At 41.5% G+C, this 20,607-nt stretch overlaps 4 protein-coding genes across 4 annotated transcripts; 2 read left to right on the top strand and 2 right to left on the bottom strand.

Annotated features, from left to right (window-relative positions):
* Positions 1 to 646: 646 nt before the first annotated feature.
* LOC115670297 (cell number regulator 1-like) lies at positions 647 to 1,848 on the bottom strand. The gene is made up of 3 exons (XM_030591541.2): positions 1,278 to 1,848; positions 932 to 1,003; positions 647 to 831 (listed from the first exon to the last, which is right to left on the bottom strand). The coding sequence occupies exons 1-3, from the start codon at positions 1,828 to 1,830 to the stop codon at positions 647 to 649; spliced, it is 810 nt and encodes a 269-aa protein (XP_030447401.1). The 5' UTR covers positions 1,831 to 1,848.
* Positions 1,849 to 7,315: 5,467 nt separating this feature from the next.
* LOC115669935 (uncharacterized) lies at positions 7,316 to 8,278 on the top strand. Its single transcript, XM_030591121.2, has 2 exons — positions 7,316 to 7,721; positions 7,869 to 8,278. Exons 1-2 carry the CDS (start codon positions 7,361 to 7,363, stop codon positions 8,024 to 8,026), a joined length of 519 nt encoding a protein of 172 aa, XP_030446981.1. The 5' UTR covers positions 7,316 to 7,360; the 3' UTR covers positions 8,027 to 8,278.
* Positions 8,279 to 12,185: 3,907 nt separating this feature from the next.
* LOC130136138 (uncharacterized) lies at positions 12,186 to 12,989 on the top strand. Its single transcript, XM_056306221.1, has 2 exons — positions 12,186 to 12,699; positions 12,842 to 12,989. Exons 1-2 carry the CDS (start codon positions 12,342 to 12,344, stop codon positions 12,895 to 12,897), a joined length of 414 nt encoding a protein of 137 aa, XP_056162196.1. The 5' UTR covers positions 12,186 to 12,341; the 3' UTR covers positions 12,898 to 12,989.
* Positions 12,990 to 13,137: 148 nt separating this feature from the next.
* On the bottom strand, positions 13,138 to 17,561 carry LOC115677579 (transcription factor TGA2.3). Its single transcript, XM_030604248.2, has 11 exons — positions 17,063 to 17,561; positions 16,814 to 16,920; positions 16,588 to 16,664; positions 16,250 to 16,477; positions 15,943 to 16,020; positions 15,780 to 15,839; positions 15,055 to 15,132; positions 14,890 to 14,953; positions 13,935 to 14,206; positions 13,592 to 13,837; positions 13,138 to 13,437 (listed from the first exon to the last, which is right to left on the bottom strand). Exons 1-11 carry the CDS (start codon positions 17,125 to 17,127, stop codon positions 13,264 to 13,266), a joined length of 1,449 nt encoding a protein of 482 aa, XP_030460108.1. The 5' UTR covers positions 17,128 to 17,561; the 3' UTR covers positions 13,138 to 13,263.
* Between the last annotated feature and the right edge of the window lie 3,046 nt (positions 17,562 to 20,607).

The following is a 20,607-nucleotide window of genomic DNA, read 5'->3' on the forward strand; positions in this document are numbered from 1 at the left end:
TACATTAAGCTATATTCCCATGGTCCCATACAATACAATTGGCAGAACTAAAGGCGCCCTTCACGGTGTTCAATTCTATCATGAGCTTGACTCAGCCCGAGTCAAACTAAGCAACAATCTGACTGATTCGTGCTTCTCAATAAAGCATCAGCTGGTTTTCAACTTTTCACAGACTAAATTATAGATTGTTTCAAACACAATCAAACTATGGAATGATAACTTGTGTAACTCATGAGCATGGAGCAGGATTGCTCCCTTATTTCTGGTTTGTTTCTGCATAAATTTCTGAATAACCGAAAAAAAAAAAAAAAAGCTGGAACGATTAGCACAAGAACCGGAGCAGATTGCCTTGGACATGATAAATTTGTATACAAGACCTTCAATCCACGAAAACTCCTAATTAGGTGGTCATCGCCTGGTTCTTGGGCGGCATCATCGTCGTAGAACCACCTTGTTGGTTTTGGAGTTTCTCTAGATTACCATGATATCCTGCCATGAACCCAGCAATATATGATTACTCATTACCCTGAATGCCATATATATCCTAAAGATTTTACAAAAAAATCTAAGCATTGCGTAACAGTTGAACTAAATATGTCTGCAATAATTAAGTTCACCATTACAGTGCTACATACCGAGCACAGGGTCAATGCCGCGGTTTTTGAAGCTCGCGGTATTCTTGACAGAGAGCACAAGGCTCAAACAATGAATGGACGATGTAATCCGAGGTTGGGATCTCTGGCAACCGGAATCTCCACCTCAGTTTCGCGCGGTATGGCCGCGACAATATACAATGCGAGAAGGCATAGATGATTCCGCTGATGATGCAAGCTGCATTTTCATGTCAACAAATCAGAAGAGCCGACAACCTCTGGTTTAGAGCTTATTATAAGTAACGAATGGCATATACTTTGTAAACCAGTAAGCTTACTCGTGTGGCCATTGTCGAGCACATCTGCGATCTGCCCGAAAGTTATGCATGGAAACAGTGCCGTGATGAAGGCTGCGAAATAAAATATTTGAACTAGATATAGAGAATGGAAAGTCTAGAGTTCTACACTGAGTTAAGGAACACTTGCTATAATTATGTAACCCAAAAGAAAAAAGAAACAAGAACTGGATTCTGAGTAAACATACTCTCTCGCTTTCCTTCGCCCTAAACACGGACAGAACGCAAATGAAAACTCTTTACTTCTTCAAAGGTTGAATCTATAAAAGTGAACAGATCAAGACTTTGGCTTTCATGTTTCAAGAGAAAAAACGCAAGAACAACATACCGTTGGAGGAATCTTGCATGCAGTCAAAGAGGCCGGTGGTCCACTGCTCCATGTTCATGTAATTATTCGCAGACCCGTTATTAAGATTGATCATATTGTTAGGAGCATTATTCCCGTAGGGGGATGCTGCACTTGCTGGAGCGACATTTTGGGCCATTGCTGAGGAGGGATACACCGAAGCAGGAGCAAAATTGTAACTCTGCGGAGCCACCACGTGGCTCGTTTGTTGCCGGAACTGATCGTGATGATATTGCACGGCCGCAAAATTGCCGCCGATTTTGTTTGCTTGTGGCTGGTTGAACTGAGGATAGGCCATGGCTGCTCCGATATTAGCATTGCCTTGCTGGGGCGGGGTGAATGTGGGCACATTCACCTCCTGGTGGCCAGTCTGGTGGACGGTGTCCGGCGATGGCGGTGCATACGGCACTTGCAATGCCGCCGGCGGAGGCTGTGGCGACGACGGTGGCGGCAGTGGATAAGGATGGTTTTGGCTTGGGACATGGTGGCCAGGTGAGGGAGGAGGAGGAGGTGCTTCAGATGGGAGTCTGGCCATTTTTCCTCTCTCTCTCTCTCTTCAAAGTCTCCTCCCCCCTATATTCTTTTCCTTTCAAAAGCATTTATATAAGGAGGTCTTGTTGCAATGTCTTTTCCATTCACGAATTACCTAGAGGAATCCAATTTGATGTGCACATTTCGTCCTGTCAAGCAAATCTCCCGTCACCGTACATCAAGTGAGATCTAAGAAAGCGCGATAACATGGAATCAAACTCATATTATCTTTAATTAATTATAACGATGCACGTCCTCGATTTCCAAACTAAATAAATGGAGATTTTATATATTTATTTAAAAAAAGAATAAAAAAGAAGAGAAGTTATAAGCATGTTATGTGAATGTTATATTGTCTTGCTTCTATTGTTGACTTCGGGGTCCTATTTTCGGCAGGCTCAAGGACACGTTGCTGAGCTTGCTTCGAGTGTAATTAAATTAGAATGATAGAATATGGTCTGATTAAGATATTGTGTCAGCCGTTTATTTTCTCTATGTTTGTCCTCGCCGCTCTAGCTGGAGTTGACTTTGGCATATGACGAATGATGGGGTAGACTTTGACTTTTTCTAAAGGCTAAAGCCCACTCTCGGTATGTGGTCAACGATTGGAGCTACTCCATGCGGCCATTTTGTTAACGTATTTATATTGACAATTCCAACCAAAAGAAAATGTGTTGACACTTTTTTTTTATATATTTTTCCACGAAAAAACACGAAACCGGTTATTTCGAAAGTAAAAGAATGATTCTATCCATGTCTTATTTAAATTAATGGAAGGAAATGTTGGCAACGATGCATGGCAAATCTCTTCTTTTTTAGAGAACGTGCGTTTTCTTTTTCTTCTCACCAAAAATTGAGCGAGATTTCTCAAAACTATTTCAAGATCACTCAGAATAACCAAAAAGTTAATTCAAAGTTGAATTTTTTTTATATATCTAAAGCTCGTCTTGTAATTAATTAATTTACGCAATTACCAAAGTATATGTATCTATGTAGGTTTTAATATGTGTCACACTAAAGTTCATACTACTATACTATTTCCTTTAGTTTTTTTTTCCTTTTTTTCTTGTCCAAATATGTACATGATGAATAGTGTATCGTATATTCATTGCATTTTTAATATTGAATATTAAATTCTGAACAAAAAAAAATATTGAATATTAATTTAAAATGTGTTTCTTGTACTCATTCTATCATTGAAAAGTATAACAGAGCGATTAAATAAAGATAAAAAAGCTATAAGACATGACCAACACTGCTTTGTTAAATTATGTTAAATAAACATATATTATTAGGTGTAAACAAACATTGTTCTTAATCAAGAAACTTTTAGTTAAACTAAAAAAATTTTAGACAAGATGATGCCATCGTTTATAATGGAAATGAAAATAATCATCCAAATGACACCTAATTCGAGCCAATCGTTTCATTAAGAATTTCTCCTAAAAAATGTAAATTAGACAAGACAATGTCATTGTTCTTACTTAACCGGCATCACTGTAGAAGACAAAGTCAACCCTAATGTCAATAATCAATCTTAGCTCAAAATTAACCTTAGACTTTGCAGATATGAACGCTTACAAATGCTTTTAGAGATGGCGTCGGACCTTCCTATGCAAATTTTCTTTTTTGGGTATTATTTTTCTCGATGACTTACTGCATCAATCGGTCCAGAGAAGTCCACCAACTCGCCAAAAGGCCCAAAAAGCCGAAGGTCCACAAGCTAACCAGATGATCTAATTTATATGGTCTGTATATTAAGGCAAAACACTCAATTAACTCACTGTTTATTCCTTCCAAAACTACTATCAATAAAATAGTAAGAAAAATTGAACAATTAAGTTCTACCTACAAGGCTACAACGCACACACCCATCTTGCTTCACTCAAAGAATAACTACCCTCACTTATTTCCGCAACTCCAAAAACAACTCAAAAATTTTCTTTTTCAGGCGGCTCTCAATCTATTACTTTTTCTTGGGGAAAGAACTACCAAAAACCCTAAACTATGCCCACTATGACACATTTACCCTAAACTTTTTTCAGTGACACAAAAATTCCCAGACTTATACCTGTGTAACACATTCACCCTCCGTCAAAATTGTCATTGAGAATCGTTAAAAATCTACCTACATGAACGCTAGAAAGCAAACAACGTTGACATGGTATCCACGTTGCTTAAGTGAAATAAAAAAGACGTTGTTTGACTGAAAATTCTCTAATGAAACCTTGACGGAGCGTATATGTATCAATTACATCGAGCGCTTTATGGAATGAAATAGGCTCCCCATGCATGGTATTCCAAGTTTAGCTCAACAATAGAATCCATTGGTCTTGAATCTTGTCCCTAGGACCATGCTCTTTTTATTAAACACTCATCTTGTAGGTCCATTATGCTGCTCTAATATGTGAACGATATGGTTATTACTGGTGATTATTGTACTGGCATTTTAAAACTCCAACACTATCTCAATTAACAGTTTCAAATGAAAAATCTTGGATGACTCGGCTACTTTTTAGGTTTGGAGGTTAGTTCATATTTCTATGGTTATTATCTTTCTCAAGTATTTAAATGCTAACTACACTGGTGACTATCAAGATCGTCGCTCACTGCGGGCTACTATTTCTTTTTGGGCAACTCACTTATCTTATGGCGTAGCAAAAAAAAGACTATTGTCACTTGCTTTAGTACGAAAGTAGAAAATCGAGCTCTTGCTGATACGATATCAGAATTATTATGGTTGTGATGGCTACTAGAAGTAGAAGATATGGGAGTGTGTCATTATAGCGGTACAGTCATCAATTGCAACAATTGTAGTGCTATCCAGATAGCACATAATGATTTTTTTATGAACGCATCGAGAACATTGAAATAAATTGTTTCATCTGATTTTGTGGCATTGTTTGATTTGTATCCACTACATCTGCTTATCAAACTACGTATATTTTCACCAACACACATCCATCTAAGCGTTTGCTGGATCTTTCCTCCAAACTCCAGTTGACTTCCTTTAAGTCACCTTGAGTTTGAGGGGGTCTTAGAAAGATATTTAGAAGTACAATTTAGTATTATGTTAATTGTGGTTAACCTTACTTGTAATTAATTCTAATTGTTTTCCCTCCCTGTATATAGGGGTCTTGTACTCTTGTTCCGGTAATGTACACAATATTACATTTTTCTCTAATTTACAACAAATCTCAACTCTCCCAATTCCCCCAATTCAACTCAATCATTCTCCCAACTGGAATAAAATAAGGTCAAGGCAAAAATTCATACGTTGGTCCATCTCCAAGCATGAAGCTTTCCCCGAAAATTTCAGATGGCCAAGATTTTGGGTTTCCAAAAATCGCATTTTGGGACACTGTCGACGGTCCAAATCGAATTCGTTCTGTTATTTTTATTTTCCCCATTTTCCTTTATGAAGAAAATTTAACTTTTGCTCATTTTAATTTTTTTTGGGCAAGAATTCAATTAGTGTGTAAGAGCAATGTGGCAGCCACACGGGAGCCAGCGCGGCACTAATCCCCCACTTAATAGCCACAAAAGCATTTTAGTATGTTTTTCTAACAGACAAATGACAAATTTTGAACAAATTAATGTATAATTTATGGATTTAATCGTCTAATTGCACATTTGGAAAAAAGTTCAGAACTCGGCGGCTTTATTTCAATAAAAAAAAATAGAACAAGGAAACTACAAAATAAAGGACAACGGGGCAAGGTCATGAGGTACATGATGGTCAAGGGCGTACCCGTATGGACTTCTACTTTTTATTTCTTCGCTTAAATCTTGTAACGGAAGCGTATTAATTTTTTAACCCGAACCACCATGAAGTTTCACAGTATATATATGTTGTCACGTAAATTCATGTATAATTCTTTATATTATTTTTTCTAATTTGAACAATATTCTAAATTACAATGGAAAAAAGAACCGCCTTTTACTTTTAGAATCGTCCAAACAAACACGACCAAAGTATAAGGGCTAACGTTTCCGAAGAGTATTATCTTAAAGAGCAACGGTGATGCTGTTAAAAAAAATTTCTCAATGCTTTATTACTACCGAGATCGTTTGGGTCACCATCCCCTGACAGACATATCTTTATTGGGTGTGATATTCTCAATAGGCTAAGATTTGAAAGGGGGTGACACATTGACAGTTCTTTCGTTCATATTTGCCCAAATATTAGGTAGACCTATCAAAATGGATCATAAATTCATTTCTTAACCCATATTTAATGGGTTGAGTTGTTATATAGGTCAGTTATATTCAGTAAATAAGTCATAAATGGAATTACAATGGTAAAGCAAAAAATAATATGTGTGTTAAATGGGTTCATAATTAACAATTAGTCAAGTTGGTATGAGTTTCGACCAAAAAAAAAATCGGCTATGAGTCATTAGGTTTATATTGCATAGAAATATATCCAAACGAGTTAAATTGGTCAATTTAAGTCAATCCATTTCCAACCCGACCCACTCGTTTGACGAGTCAAATACTGGGAAATGCAGTGGGGAAAAGTCTAGTAAACTAATTATATTTATTTAATCAGCTGTGCGTACATAAGCGGGGCACTTGGCGAAAACATATTCCAATCCAAAGTACTTAGCAAATTAATCTTCATTATCGATTCTATTAGTTGTAGTTAACGGGATACGTGCGACATAGACATGCAAATGGATAATACATCGAAGTTAATTGATCATTGCAACTTAAAAAAAGAATTAACAAATGAAAGAGGAACAGCACATGATGTTGGCCGATAAACCGTATGTTGACTAGCTTAGGTATTTCTATGTTTTTCTTCGAAGTTCGAATGGACCATAACATAGTCTTTCTTGGCTTTACAGTTGCGGTGGTACACCTGCAATACTGATGCTCTTAACTAACGTTAACCTATCTTTTCTGCCGAAAACGATAACAGATGTCACGATTTGTGTGGGCTTTTTTTACTATTATTATTATCACGTCATTATCATCACTGTTGCTGCTATTGTCAAAGATGGCGACGCAGCCAGATACGCAAACATCAACATGGTTTGGTTGACAGCACTGACGTTTCAAGAGAGCTTTCTTCTTATCCTTCGAAAGCGACAACTCGCGAGCATATTTTGTGCTTATGTTCTCCTTTTGTCTTTGTTAACTCTGCATTTCCAGCCCCTAAAACTTCTGGTTTTCTCCTGGGTATGTGCATTAGCACGTCGCGATCGATTATCCTATTGAATTATATAAGTGAGAAAAAGAGCAGTCAATGGACGACTAACTACTAAATGGGACACCGAAGTACGCGAGACATGCATTAACCTACAACAAAGTGGAAAATATTCTTCGGACTTGGATCTATATTGGTTCGAGTTCACCTAATTAGTTGCTGCTTATGTTAATCTAATGTGTGTTTGGTTGACCTCAAACACTGTACCTTCTTCAACAACTCCCTCTATATATCCTCCATCTAAATTTCTCAACAAAAATAAGCAGCCCATATCTTTTCCCATCTCCACCAATCTGAATTAGATTCGAGATACGAAGGAAAAATGGTCTTCCACCACACTTCTCTTCAATCCAGCATGGCCACTTTCGACCTTGATCGAAGTGAGGACGACGATGTTTACTATGCCGAGCTCGAGAGGCAGATCCTAGAATTAACGGCCGAGGAAGATGAGGACGGTGGTTTTCTCGAAACCAAGCATCGGGGCAACGTCGCTAGAGCTTATAATGATGCAATGAAGGCTAATTCTTTGGCTTGTGCGAAGGGTTTGGGCCATTTTAATTCGTGGGAGAAGAAGAGCACCAATTCTTCCGTACCGGATTGCATTTCGAGCTCATGGCAAAAGAGCAACGGAACCGGTGTTTTCATTCCTAACATCGTCAAATCAAGAACACGGCATGCGTCAGGTAAGATTGAGCGATTTGTCGTGGTTTCTTGCTCTTGGGAGTGTACTTAACTTTGTCTTCCTCAAGTTTTCATCGATCTCTTCTGATATTTTTGGGTGATCTTGTGAGGATATAGATTGATATTGTGAATGGCAGGTGTGATTGCAGATCAGAGCGCAAACTATGGGAGGAAAAGAATTTACAGGCAGGTGGATCAGAGCGAGAACAGCAAGTACTTGGCGTCGATGACTACTTGGAGGTCTAAACGAGAGATGAGGTTGTCCAGTCAAATCATGATCGAAGGAGGATCAAGGTCCATGGAATGAACTGTAGAATACAGACCAAGGTTGTGTGATATGAATCTACTTTCTGCAAATTCAAGTTTGGCCGTAGAATAATCAAACGATGGGGTAAGTGGGATCCGCGCCCAACATCTGATCTGCAACATGGAAGATGAAGCTCTTAGATGACGATGCAGATGTACTCGAGCAGTATCGATTTTGCTTTCGTTTGATCAGATGTTCGGAAAGCTAGGGCAAATCTATGTGTTGCTTGCTGTTGGCGCTGTCTCCATGCAGTGGAGCCTAATCACATAGCCCGTTCATAAATAATGTTCTTTCTGCAAACAATCAAATGGTATCATTAGCCAAATACACGGTCGCATGGAAATGAAGAGATGTATTAAGCATATGAAACCATTTGTTTCGCCTAATATGCGACATATGATCTGATCCACGTAGATACCCTAGTTAACCAAAATAATTGTAGTCTTAACGAGGAAATAACCCGAGACCTAAAAACTTCTAACATGCCTTCTCTTCCTCATCTCCGCCAGGCGCCCGCTTTCCCCCCCTCCCTCCCCCCACCCTCCGCCACCGTCGCATCTGCCTCGGCCCCATGCCGACATGCCCACCATCACATCCCGTCGCCGTCGCCATCATCACGCATGCGATCGTCGCGACAGCAGAGGTGACAACCCATTGCACGGATAGCCCCCTCAAGCCTAAAGTGGCCCAAAGGCTTTGGGACCTCGGATCCGACGTTGGGATCTAACATTCGAGGCATTGGCGGCAGCAGATCTGAGGTTGGGATCTAATGAACGGTAGCTTGGTTTCTTACAGAGAGAACAATGCACCTTAGGGTGCGCACGAATACCATTATGTGCCCGGGCGCTATTTCTGAACAGAAATGATTTTTTTTTATTCTGTGCCCGGAAACAATTTCTGAGTATTTAAAGGCGTTTGATAAATGTCCAAAATTTCTATTCCTAGAGTAGAAAAGAACAGAAATGCGTTTGGTAACTACACAAAATTTCTGTTCCCAAATAATATTTTAATAATATTTTGAATTGTTTAATTTTTTTTTTCTACTTTCTTCTTTGGCCATGGCCGGTCGCCGGCGACCGGCCACAGCCCAGGGCCGGCGAGGGCGAGGGCTGGACCCTCGCCGCCTGGGCGAGGCGGCCTCGCCGGATCCGGGCGAGGCCGAGCCTCGCCGTCTGCGGGCGAGGCCGACCTCGCCGTCGCGACGGACGGCGAGGCTCGGCCTCGCTCGATCTCGGGCGAGGCCGCCTCGCCCAGCGGCGAGGGTCCGCCCTCGCCCTCGCCAAGAAGGGCCGTGACGCCCTCGCCGGCCCTGGGCTGTGGCCGGCTCAGCCAGGAAGAACAACACACAAAATAAGAAATGAAAAAAAAGAAAAAAAACTGATTCTCAAAATTGTGCCGAGAAACAAGAAGCAACTTTTTTTTACTTCTTGTTTCTCTTCCAAAACTGTTTCTCGGCACAAATTTTTGCAAAAATGTGCCGAGGAACAAAAAGTTTACCAAACGCATTTCTGTTCCCAAACTATTTCTGGGAACAAAAGAACAGAAATTTTCACTATTTGGCACGTTACCAAACGGGCCCTTAGGGTGCGCATGAATACCATTCTGTGCCCGGGCGCTATTTCTGAACAGAAATGATTTTTTTTTATTCTGTGCCCGGAAACAATTTCTGAGTATTTGAAGGCGTTTGATAAATGTCCAAAATTTCTATTCCTAGAGTAGAAAAGAACAGAAATGCGTTTGGTAACTACACAAAATTTCTGTTCCTAAATAATATTTTAATAATATTTTGAATTGTTTAAATTTTTTTTTTCTTTTTACATTCTTCTTTGGCCATGGCCGGCGAGGGCGTCATGGACCTCGCCGGCCGCCGGCGGAGGCGAAGGTCGCCCTCGCCGGCGAGGGCGAGGGCGAGGGCTGGACCCTCGCCGTCTCTGGGCGAGGCCGACCTCGCCGTCGCAACCGACGGCGAGGCTCGGCCTCGCTCGATCTCGGGCGAGGCCGCCTCGCCCGGGCGGCGAGGGTCCGGCCCTCGCCCTCGCCGGCGAGGGCGACCCTCGCCTCCGCCGGCGGCGGGCGAGGGCCGTGACGCCCTCGCCGGCCCTGGGCTGTGGCCGGCGGCCGGCTCAGCCAAGAACAACACCACAAAATAAGAAAAGAAAAAAAAGAAAAAGAAAAAAAAAACTGATTCTCAAAATTGTGCCGAGAAACAAAAAGCAACTTTTTTTTACTTCTTGTTTCTCTTCCAAAACCGTTTCTCGGCACAAATTTTTGCAAAAATGTGCCGAGGAACAAAAAGTTTACCAAACGCATTTCTGTTCCCAAACTATTTCTGGGAACAAAAGAACAGAAATTTTCACTATTTGGCACGTTACCAAACGGGCCCTTAGTTACCGAAGTATTTGAAGTTTACTTTATTTTTATTTTTTTTCTAAAGACGCAATAAAAAATAATTATCGCATCGGTACGTCACTTAAGAACTTCATCTTATAAAAAAAATTAAAAAAAAAAATAGTTACTCGTGTAATTTATGATTGATCATAAGAATTAAATTCTTCTTACGGGGACACTAATTAAAAAAAAGTGAGTAAACAGTAGGAGATTAGCTTTGACTTTCGAGCTCTGCACCAGCATTTACCAAAACACCCCTTCATTTTAGCCCAAAGGTCTCCGTGGCTTCCGACGCCCTCTGAATTGCTTTCCCAAAAGGGATAATGACACAAATAATCTATAAATCTTAACTTAATATATAATGTGATCTCTGAATTTTTAATTATGATCCTTGAACTTTGGCCTAATGTACAATGTAATATCTAAACTCTTAATTTATTCATATAGCCCCTACACTTTTAGTTCAAGTTCAAGTTAGTCCCCGAACTATATGAAAATACTCAATATTATCTTTCCAAAAGTTAAAAGAGACAGCATTGCACATTGGGCTAAAGTTGAAAGACCACATTGAACTAATTAATAGTTTAGGAATCACATCACATATTGAGTCAAAGTTCAATGTTTCCCTTCCCAAAGCTTACCCTTATCGTATGCCCGCGTTCAAAAGCATAGAAAAACTACCCTTAACCTATTGTACGGATGCCAATTCGATCTTAAATATTCCGATTTCGCAAATGTAGTCCTAAAATTTTGCACGAAACCCCCAACGTAGTCCTTTCGGCCAATTGCCACCTAAAATCGCTGACGTGGCAATACACAAGGTTGTTCATACCAGCGCGGCTGATGATGATTGAGATCCATGTCGGCCTTTTGAAGGATTATATTGGAATTTCCATGCAAGGGTCTTAAGATTGTATTGACGAAATTGAAAGGCTTTAAATCGAATTGACATCCATATGATAAGTTCAAGATCAATCGGGAAATTAGCCCCTCAGAAACGAAATATGAACATTTGCAAGCGACAAACAGAAGGGTTCACGGTTCAAGATATCTTTCCCTTCTTATTCTCCTTCCTTCTGGGGCCACCGACATCGTTCGCATCGATTGAACATTCGTGAGCGCACGCTGTCCCCCGGGAAGCGTCATCAAGAATCTTCACCGTAGCGACCAAAACCGCAACCTCATCGTTGCTTGTACACAGCCCTCCACCATATCACAACATTTATGGACCTGACAACAATTGCTCCATCCCCAGCTATTACCATTTCTTCGCAGCAAATTGGATTTTGGGTTACCGTTTAATCGTCTCATCCAAATATGCAAAATGTGTAAAAGAGCAAAACCCGAGCTCCAATCATTAGGTTCGCCAACCCCGGCATAAGAACATAGTTCCGCGCGCACGTGTTCACAGTTAGATGATCGATATGCATTGTCGGGTATTAGATTCGGTAACGGTACTTTAAAACTTGTACGCCGCGAAACACACGCGCCGTGTCCGTTCGCCCCGAAGCACGCGCCGTTTTATCGCGAGATTAACATGTCGTGATTCTAGCAGATTACGCGTGTGTAATGACAGGACTCGAGAATCAAAAGTTGTTGCCCCTCAATCCCATCGATTCTTCCTAACTAGCCAACCCAGTCAAAGTGAGCACGAATTCAATGCCAACGCTTAATAAAGGGACGCGCACTAATGTCCAAAGAACAGGCGAGATTCCTTGGACTGCTTTCCATTTGGAGACATTTCACCGACCCATTTCTCTTGCAGACCTGTGTGGGATTCAAATATCATTGACCCCAAACACGGCAACCTATTTCGTGCCCCCTACCTCTTGTGCCTCTATATATACGTGCGTGCGCTGTGTGCGTATGTTCATCATCTTCACCTGACCAGATAGATACCCGTTCGTTCGTTTCGTGATCTTGCTCCATGGACTACCCACCTTTTTTCCATCATCCCGGCATCTCGGCGGCCAAGGACCCCGCCCCACATCTCCTCGGCTTGGAGAAGAGGGAGGAGGACGACGTCGATCTCTATGCTGAGCTGTGGCAACAGATCCTGCAGCTGACTTCGGACGAGGACGACAACCCAGCCGGCTCGAAGAATCAAGGCCCGTGCCCGGTCGCTGCTGCGCCGCCTCCTCCCGTGAGCTGTTTCGATTGGCGGATGATCAACATGAACGTCGAGCTGTCGCCACCAGCTTGGCTGCTCAGCCCGCCGAGGAGCGCGAGTGGTACGGGAGTGTTCATTCCGAGCGCTGCCGCAACGGGAAGGGGGCATAATCGAGGTGTGTCTCTAGGCCGCTTCTTCCTTTTCTGATGGAAATGGATTGATTGGTTCTACTCTGGCTAGATAGGAACTTCAACGTGACACAAGCATTTGATCCTGCTCTGACTGCTGTGATATCATTTCTCTTCCTTGGTATGCAGGAATAGGGGCCAAGAAGAAGAAGAAGAAGGCCAAGAAGCAAGTAGAGAACAAGTGAACTCGAGCCGCCGCGGCAATCCGCGCGGATCGCCGCAAAGATATCATGGCAACTATTATGGCAGTTTAATAAATAGGGAATAAGCTGTTTTCTTACTCTGGAACATGGTTGATAAGGGAAAGAAACATGAGATATTTGACAACCAATCACCTACTTTTGCCTAAAGAGATAAGAGTGCAAATGCAAAATGTGCTTCCAGTGCTTCTCTTTTCTCAAGATTATTCTCGAAGCCGTAAACCATGTGGAACTTTTTTCGACTAATATAGCTTTCATATAAATGCGGCCCGGATCGCTTTAGTTGCAGTCAGTGGTCATAAGTGGATCCCCACTAGAAACGTTAATTTCAATCAAAACTAATAATTACGATCAGAAGAGTTTAGCAGAACAGATGTTTTCGGTCCTAGGACGAGCTAACCATAACGAACTTAGAGCTCGGAGACGCGAGATGTAGTCGTTGATAACGAGAAGAGCGCGGGCTGCTTGACGGGTCGTTAATATGCGATGCATCTGTTGGAGCGTTTGCTGTCTCAAGAGGTCAGCCTGTTTGAGAAGGAACAAAAAGAAATGAGTTTCACGCGAATAAATCTTCCTCGCATATGCAAGGTTTTCTTCTAAAAGATATAGATAATATCAAATACAATAAGCAAAACTTCAGATGTTTCGAAAGACATGACTTCTGTGATTAAAGTAGCACCTGGTGAACGAAGTTTTCAAGAGTGGCCAATTTGCCCATCGCAATAGCCATTTGGCCCATGTATTCTGCGACATTTCCCGAAGCAGTAGGACTCAGTGTGGTAGAAGAAAGTGTCTCCACGAGAGATTGCTGCAGAGCTTCCATTCCCTGAGATAAAGCATCTTCAGCCTGTTGCGAAGATTGCTGCAGATTACATATGCCCATCAACTGTTGTTCCGTCAAAGGCTCAAGGTGGTTCCCGAGTATCTGAAGGTCCAAAATTATGCGGACAGCAAAAGATTAATTCCCAGAACACCCTTCTATCTTAGTCAACGGCAGAGGAGCTTGTAAAGAAATCGATCACCTTGAGAAGTTCAGACGATCGGAAACCGCCCAACCACATGAAACACCTCTCAGTGGGCGTCTTCCACATGCCGGAGAGTATGTGGAACACATCAGCCTTTGCACCTATGTTCTTCAGTCTGAATATCTCATCGTAGTGAACCATCACAGCATCCACGAGTATCTGGAGTTCATTATCGTTCAATTGGGAGTTCACTCCGGATCTTAGGTCATTGATCAGCCGTTGATGCTCATCAAGCCACCGAGCATAGTCGGTGTCAAAGGCCATGGCCCCTGCAAGACTAAAAATGTGAGAAACCACTTGGTCAAACTTTCAAGTAAATCAATTTGAAATATCGAGTAATCCCATCAGTAAAATCCTTCTTCGGAGAGCATCCCGTAAGGTCAATGTAATGAGAAAAACAAGAAGATCCCCTAACATGCAATACTTCCCACAAAATGAGCCAATAGAACCACCATGACCGGTAACCATATGCATAGATGAACGCATAGTCCACAGGCAAAATCTGCAACATGTTTCCATTTCCAGATGCGCCAGATGACATCATTTACCACCGGAATTCGCTCAACCTAAGCTAAAGAAATTTCTCCTTTTCTCTTCATTTTTGTATTAACTACATAACATCAATTGAGTCATTTACCAGTAATCGGAATAACTATCAGGAGCCAATATTATCTCTTCCATACTATGAGAAGACCAGTGTTAGTCGACTTCTCAATGCAGGCAACAGGAACACATACTTCGAGTTAAATGTATAGCAGTACTTTGATCTTTCAATATTAATTAGCAACTGTTTATTGATCAGAAATGGACAGAAAAGACCACGCTGATCTGAAAAGAGAAGTGCATGTGGAGACAGACATGAACTGCACCAAATAGATGGACCGCAGCAGCTTAAACCCTGGGAAAGAAACTCAAAAAACAAGGGACTAAAACCTTTGCTTGTCATCCTCACCATTGCCAGTGGCAGCCATGTTATGACTGAGATCCCCAGGAATTCCAGAAGCAACTAACATACCCTGCATGGAAAACAAAATCCGAAAAAAGAAAATGAGTTCTTGAACTTCACAAGCTGAGAATGAATAAACTTTTCACGTGCAAATATTGAAACTCATCTCACCTGCTGGCGGGCTCGTTGAAGCTCCTGTTCCAGTTGCATAAGCCTGAGCCTACTATTTTCCAGTTGCAGAACATATGCCTACAAGAAATCAAAAGGCAAAATTAATCCTAGTACCAAACTTCCAATACGTTCCCTATCAGATGAATTATATGCATATTCCTAAAATTCGAAAGCTCGACAAACAGATCAAGTTGTGATACTGTTCTTAGAAATCCTCTTTGAGAGAGAGATGCCCAGATCATTCAGAATTCTGACTTGAGCTGACACCTCGGCAGCTATTCTACCATCTACCCAAGTTCAGAATACTTATAAAAATTGAAATTTTTAAACATTGAATAATAGAATATTGAAACTATACAGATTATCAGCCTTCGAATAAAGTAGACATTGGTTTTACAGATAAGAAAAAATGCTAAGATGGAGAAGCTTGTAGGTGCCAAAAATCACTTGGTGGTTTTTATATAAACAAAGCTTCCAAAAGATGAAAGCACAAGGACACACAGTGGTTCGACCAAAAAAAAAAAAAAAAGGACACGTAGTGAATAAAACCTCCCCTCCCTCACAGCAAGGCCATTCAAATTCCACTGAAAAATTGCGACCAAAAAAGATTCCACTGAAATCTAAGTTATCCATCATTTGCTTGACACTTTGCTCTTCCAATTTGGAAGATAGAGAGCTGATGGAGACACGATCACGACACGAATATAAAAGAACCATGAAAGTACCTTCTTTCTAAGTCGACTCTTCCTCGCAGCTTCTCTATTTTGGGCCAGTCTGCGGAGCGTCTGAAGCAAAAGAGGCACGAGAGGTTTACTAACACTCTAAATCCACACATAGCACCCGCTCTAGCAACCAGAACACAGTGAAAACATACAAAACGGAGACCACCTTAACATCACTCATTCTCATTTTAGGTTGATCCGCAGAGTCAACAGCCACGAGCGCTCCTCGCTGAACCCTATACAACTGCACACATAAATATGCAGACAAGCATTATCTCAAGAACATTGAAACCTCTTCCGCTTTAATATGTTTACAACTCCCCATGAAAATTGATACATTTCGTGTACCCAAGTTGATCAGGGGATAAGCCAAAACTACACCCATCTGCCGTCATAACTTGAAAAACAGACAAAAAGAAAGGATCATAAGATAGCAAAACTTGCAAGAGAATAAGCGGAGAAACATTGTTTACATGGCGTTTGTCATCAGTGTCAACATCTGTAGATGTATCAGTCTGTTGGCTGTTGTCTGGAGCTGCCATGCCCGAGTCAGCCCAGTTCTCAATTCCCTGCACATTCCCTAATGACCCACCGTTTCCTCCTCCTTTCTCATAAATCTCACCCATTTCCACACACCCTCCTCCTCCTCCTCCTCCTCCTCCTCCTGAAGACACTGTCACTACTCCCGAAGAGCTCATGCACTGTGCAAAAAATCACAACAAGCTCAGAGCTCGTTCTTCTTCACAATGCCTAAAAGTTGCATATCACAGAGAGAGAGAGAGAGAAGAGGTGGGTGGAGTTTAGGAGGCACCGTGTTCAAGCCTCCATAGCTCAGATTGTTTGCAACAAAAGCGATGCTGTTGTTCGGTTTAAGGCTGAAGGCAGAACCTACGTGTATTTAATATTAGGAATCGGTTAGAGCAACAGAAAGCCAGCCAAGAAAGAGACCAAAAGGCCAAGCTACTGCATTTTAAAAAGAAACCCTCAACGAACATATGAATTTCCCAAAAACAGAGAGAGAGAGAGAGAGAGAATACTTGGGCTTAAATCAACAGTATCTTCATGATGAAATGCAGCAACGGACTGTTGGAGCTCGCCGAAATCCGCGAACCGGGTCTGGTTCCGGCTCATCACATCGTCACCTCTGTTTCATCCCTCGAAAAAAAACAGAGAGACACACTTGCATTCACTAACGTATCACCTCCCAAAACCCAAAACCTTCGAAAAGCGACCATCGCTCGAATTCAGCCGAAAAAGAAGAGAGAGACGAAGGGAGATGGCAGAACCTGAGAAAGAAGGAAGCTTGGCAATATATGTCGGTGTTCGTTGGAGCTGCTTTGAAGCTCTGCATGTTTCTTTCGCTCTACAGTGTCACTCTCTCTCTCTCTCTCTCTCTCTCTCTCGCGCTCTAACAACAGAGACACGAGCAGGGACAGAGAGAGAAAACGGGTATGGGGTGAAATCACGAAATCATGTTCGAGAAGAAAGAAAGCAGAGAAAGAACAGAATCAGAGGAGCCCAAGAAGCAGAAAAAACGAAATCTTCTGGCTGTATCTTTAACAACAGGATCGCGCATCAGTACGGCTTCGTTTCTTGAATAACACTTAAAAAATTTACGAGGCCAGGCCCCCTTTATTATTGCTTTCTGACTCGGGATTTCCGTTTCCCGATGCGCACCCCTAAAAAATTTCTCCCTTTTTCCTTTTTTATCCTAGTGCTTCCCCATTGAACCTCCCTCGCCTCTCTTCCCTCTCCCTCCTTCCTCCCATTTGCATGATGATGGAAGGAAAAGTTCTCCTTGAGGTATATATGATGATATGATTTGGCCATGCACCATCCGCGAATAGAAGTCCATTGGAATACCACCAGCCTTATTCCAAAGGCTAATGCAAGCTAAAGTTTCAGATAATAATGGAGCCCAGTGGTGGAGAATGGTGGTCAATTCGCGATTTAAATTAAGCCCACATGAGCTAAAAAAAGTGAAACTTTCAGTGACCAAACTTTATTCCACACGCGTGTCAACTCGCCACCGGTCGCCACCAGTCAAACAAGATTCTATTTCCCAGTTATTAAAGGCGAGGAAGGCGAAGGAAAACTGCAGTAATCACCTTAGTGTCTTCTGTTCTGCTGAAAGCAACACGCGAACGAGCGATCTAGAAGACTTTTTTGAGTAACTGCATGAGAAGGCATTATCTGGGGTAAAACTCATTCATTAGTCATCACGCTTTAGTCGATTCTATCATCAGATCCCTAAGCTTTAATTATAATCGCCACTTGTGCCATGTTTTGAATAAGTGATGCACTTTAACTCGAATTAGGCTAATTTTCCAGCAAAGTGCCGGCTACTTTAGGGTCATGTGGAGGCCAAATTGGGTTCGCGAACTCAGGCACACGTGAGCAGATCATTGAAAAAATCGAGCGGACCCTATTCAAAGTGCATCGAATTGTAAAGAAATTATAACTTACTACTACATTTTCTTGTACGACGAGGAAGTCACCTGATCCAACCTCATAGATTAGGTAATTATGCAGGCCAAAACTAGCGTCCAGGGGTCAAACACAAAATTTATTCACATGTTGTAAGCGCGAGGAATTGAAATCGGTGATGGAAGTCATTTCAGTGACGTTAGTTTCGAAGTTAAACCCCACTAACCCCAGCGACCGTCGAGGAAATATCTTTCAATTTTCGGACGTTTACTTCTTACTATGTAAATTTTTACTTTCTACTTCGAAAGTCAAATCTTTCTTGGATCATCGAAAGCAAGAACTAGAAGGACACCTGCCAAGTGCCAACACATAAACATGTCGATGAATCATAAAGTCGCATTACTGCCGCAAGCATCTTTCAGCTTCATTGCATTGATCTTGCAGTAAGTACGTTAGAAATTTCTTCTCTTTCTTTTACAGTTTTCACGAGTTTGGCCAGGCCACGCACCCGCAAGAGGAGAGCGAGGAAGGAAAAAAAAAAAAAAACACAGAGAGAGACCAAAACCCAAGACGCAGAGGACCTCCTCCTCTGATCGCCCTGATTCTCTCTCTGTGCTGGGTTTGATTCTTTTGTTTGTTTCCGTCTCTCCAGTCTCCCTCTCTCTCTATAGAGCCTAGCGATGCTCTCCCTTTTGATTCCCCCATCCCTCTCCCTCTCCCTCTCCCTCTCCAGGAATAGTTAGTGTACAGTGCACGTAAGTCTCCAGGTCCGAGCTAAATGTCAGAGGAAAAGGATGATGGGATGGTGATGGGATGCGATCTCAGAGAGAGAGAGAGAGAGAGAGAGAGATCTCAGAGGGAGACTTGGTAATAAGTACGGGATAGCAAACGAGACAAAAGAAAACAAGAACAGTACGATCTCGATGTGGTCGTTATTTATTACGCTGGGGTGGGTCGTTAATAAAGGCCAAGGCATTGCTTGAACGAAACCTCTTCATTATGCAGCGACGCTGAGGTGAGGGCCTTCATCGGATCGCAGGGACTGTCTCCCGACATTTATGTCACCCCCCCCCCCCCCCAATATCCCAAAAGTCATTCCAAACCCGCCCCTAACAACTGTTCTCGGGAAAAAAAAAGAGAGAAAATCCTGAATAAAGATATCAACCGTCTTCATTTTCTTAAATAACAGCATGAAATGAACTTTTATGTCAAACGAAAATCTGAAACGATTATGGCTATTTCAAATAAGGGTCTGACCTCGCAGGTCGTCGACCAGCTAAATATCCCGACCGATCGCGGGCATTTTCGTCCCGAGATAATTTTATTTTTAAATTACTTTTTACTTTTTTCTCGTTTCTTTTTTTTTCTTTCCCGTGGCTTTCGAGGGCGGCCTCGCCCAGGGTGAGGATTGCCTTGCCAGCGGCCGGCGGGGAAGAAAGAAAAAACCAGAAAAGGTAACAAAGAAAAAAAAATTCAAACTGTAAAGGACGAAAATGGCCTTGACCATTCGGAAAGTCGAGCCATTTTTTGAAACTGACACAACCACTACAAATTCTTATTTGAGAAAATGATGGCGCTGCAAGCGCATCTTTAAAACAATATCTATTTGAAGCTCTTATTTAAAAAAAATGAGGATACTTCATACCCTTATTTGAAATTAAAAAAAACAGTTCTTTATATCGATAATAACACAAATGGTTCCTAAAATTTTATCCAATATGTAATATCATCCTTGAATTTCTAACTTGTTCAGCGTAATTCTTAAACTTTAACCTTATGTACAATGTCATCCCTTAACTTTTAGCATGTTCAATGTGGTCCCTGAACTTTTAATAAATGTTCAATCTTGTCCCTAAATTATATGAAAATATCTAAGGTATGGACAACATTGGAAATTTTCATCTAGTTCGTGGGCTAAATTGAATATGTATCAAAAGTTAATGGACAACATTGAACAAGTTAAAAGTACATGAACGATATTGCATATTGAGCTAAAGTTCGTGGATCATTTGTGTCATTTTCCTTTCTCTAAATAATTGCATTAAAATTACGATATAAGTATTGCAATAACGAGTTACTTGCATCTTTGTTTGCGATTTTCCAAACTCAAATCAATGATAAAAGAAAAGGCTTAGATGCTTAACTCAACATAGACCAGACTTAATTTATTCGATGTTGAGCTTGAATCGATTTTGGCTATTATTTGCGTTATCGGAAATGGCAATTCGCAGGCAAACCGTTCTTTTCTCGAGCATGATATTTTTAGAATAGTACCTTTAAAGATCCAAAACTGGTATCCCATGATACATTGACCCTAATCAAATTTTCACCTCACAAAAAATCTCAAATCGGTATTCACAGCCCAAATCTACCCTCAATATTAATATTCTGTCCAATGCCCTCA

The sequence above is a fragment of the Syzygium oleosum genome, unplaced genomic scaffold (genome assembly GCF_021117445.2).
Source record: "Syzygium oleosum isolate NSW1041296 unplaced genomic scaffold, Sole_v2.1 Sole_v2.02, whole genome shotgun sequence".
NCBI lineage: Eukaryota > Viridiplantae > Streptophyta > Magnoliopsida > Myrtales > Myrtaceae > Syzygium > Syzygium oleosum.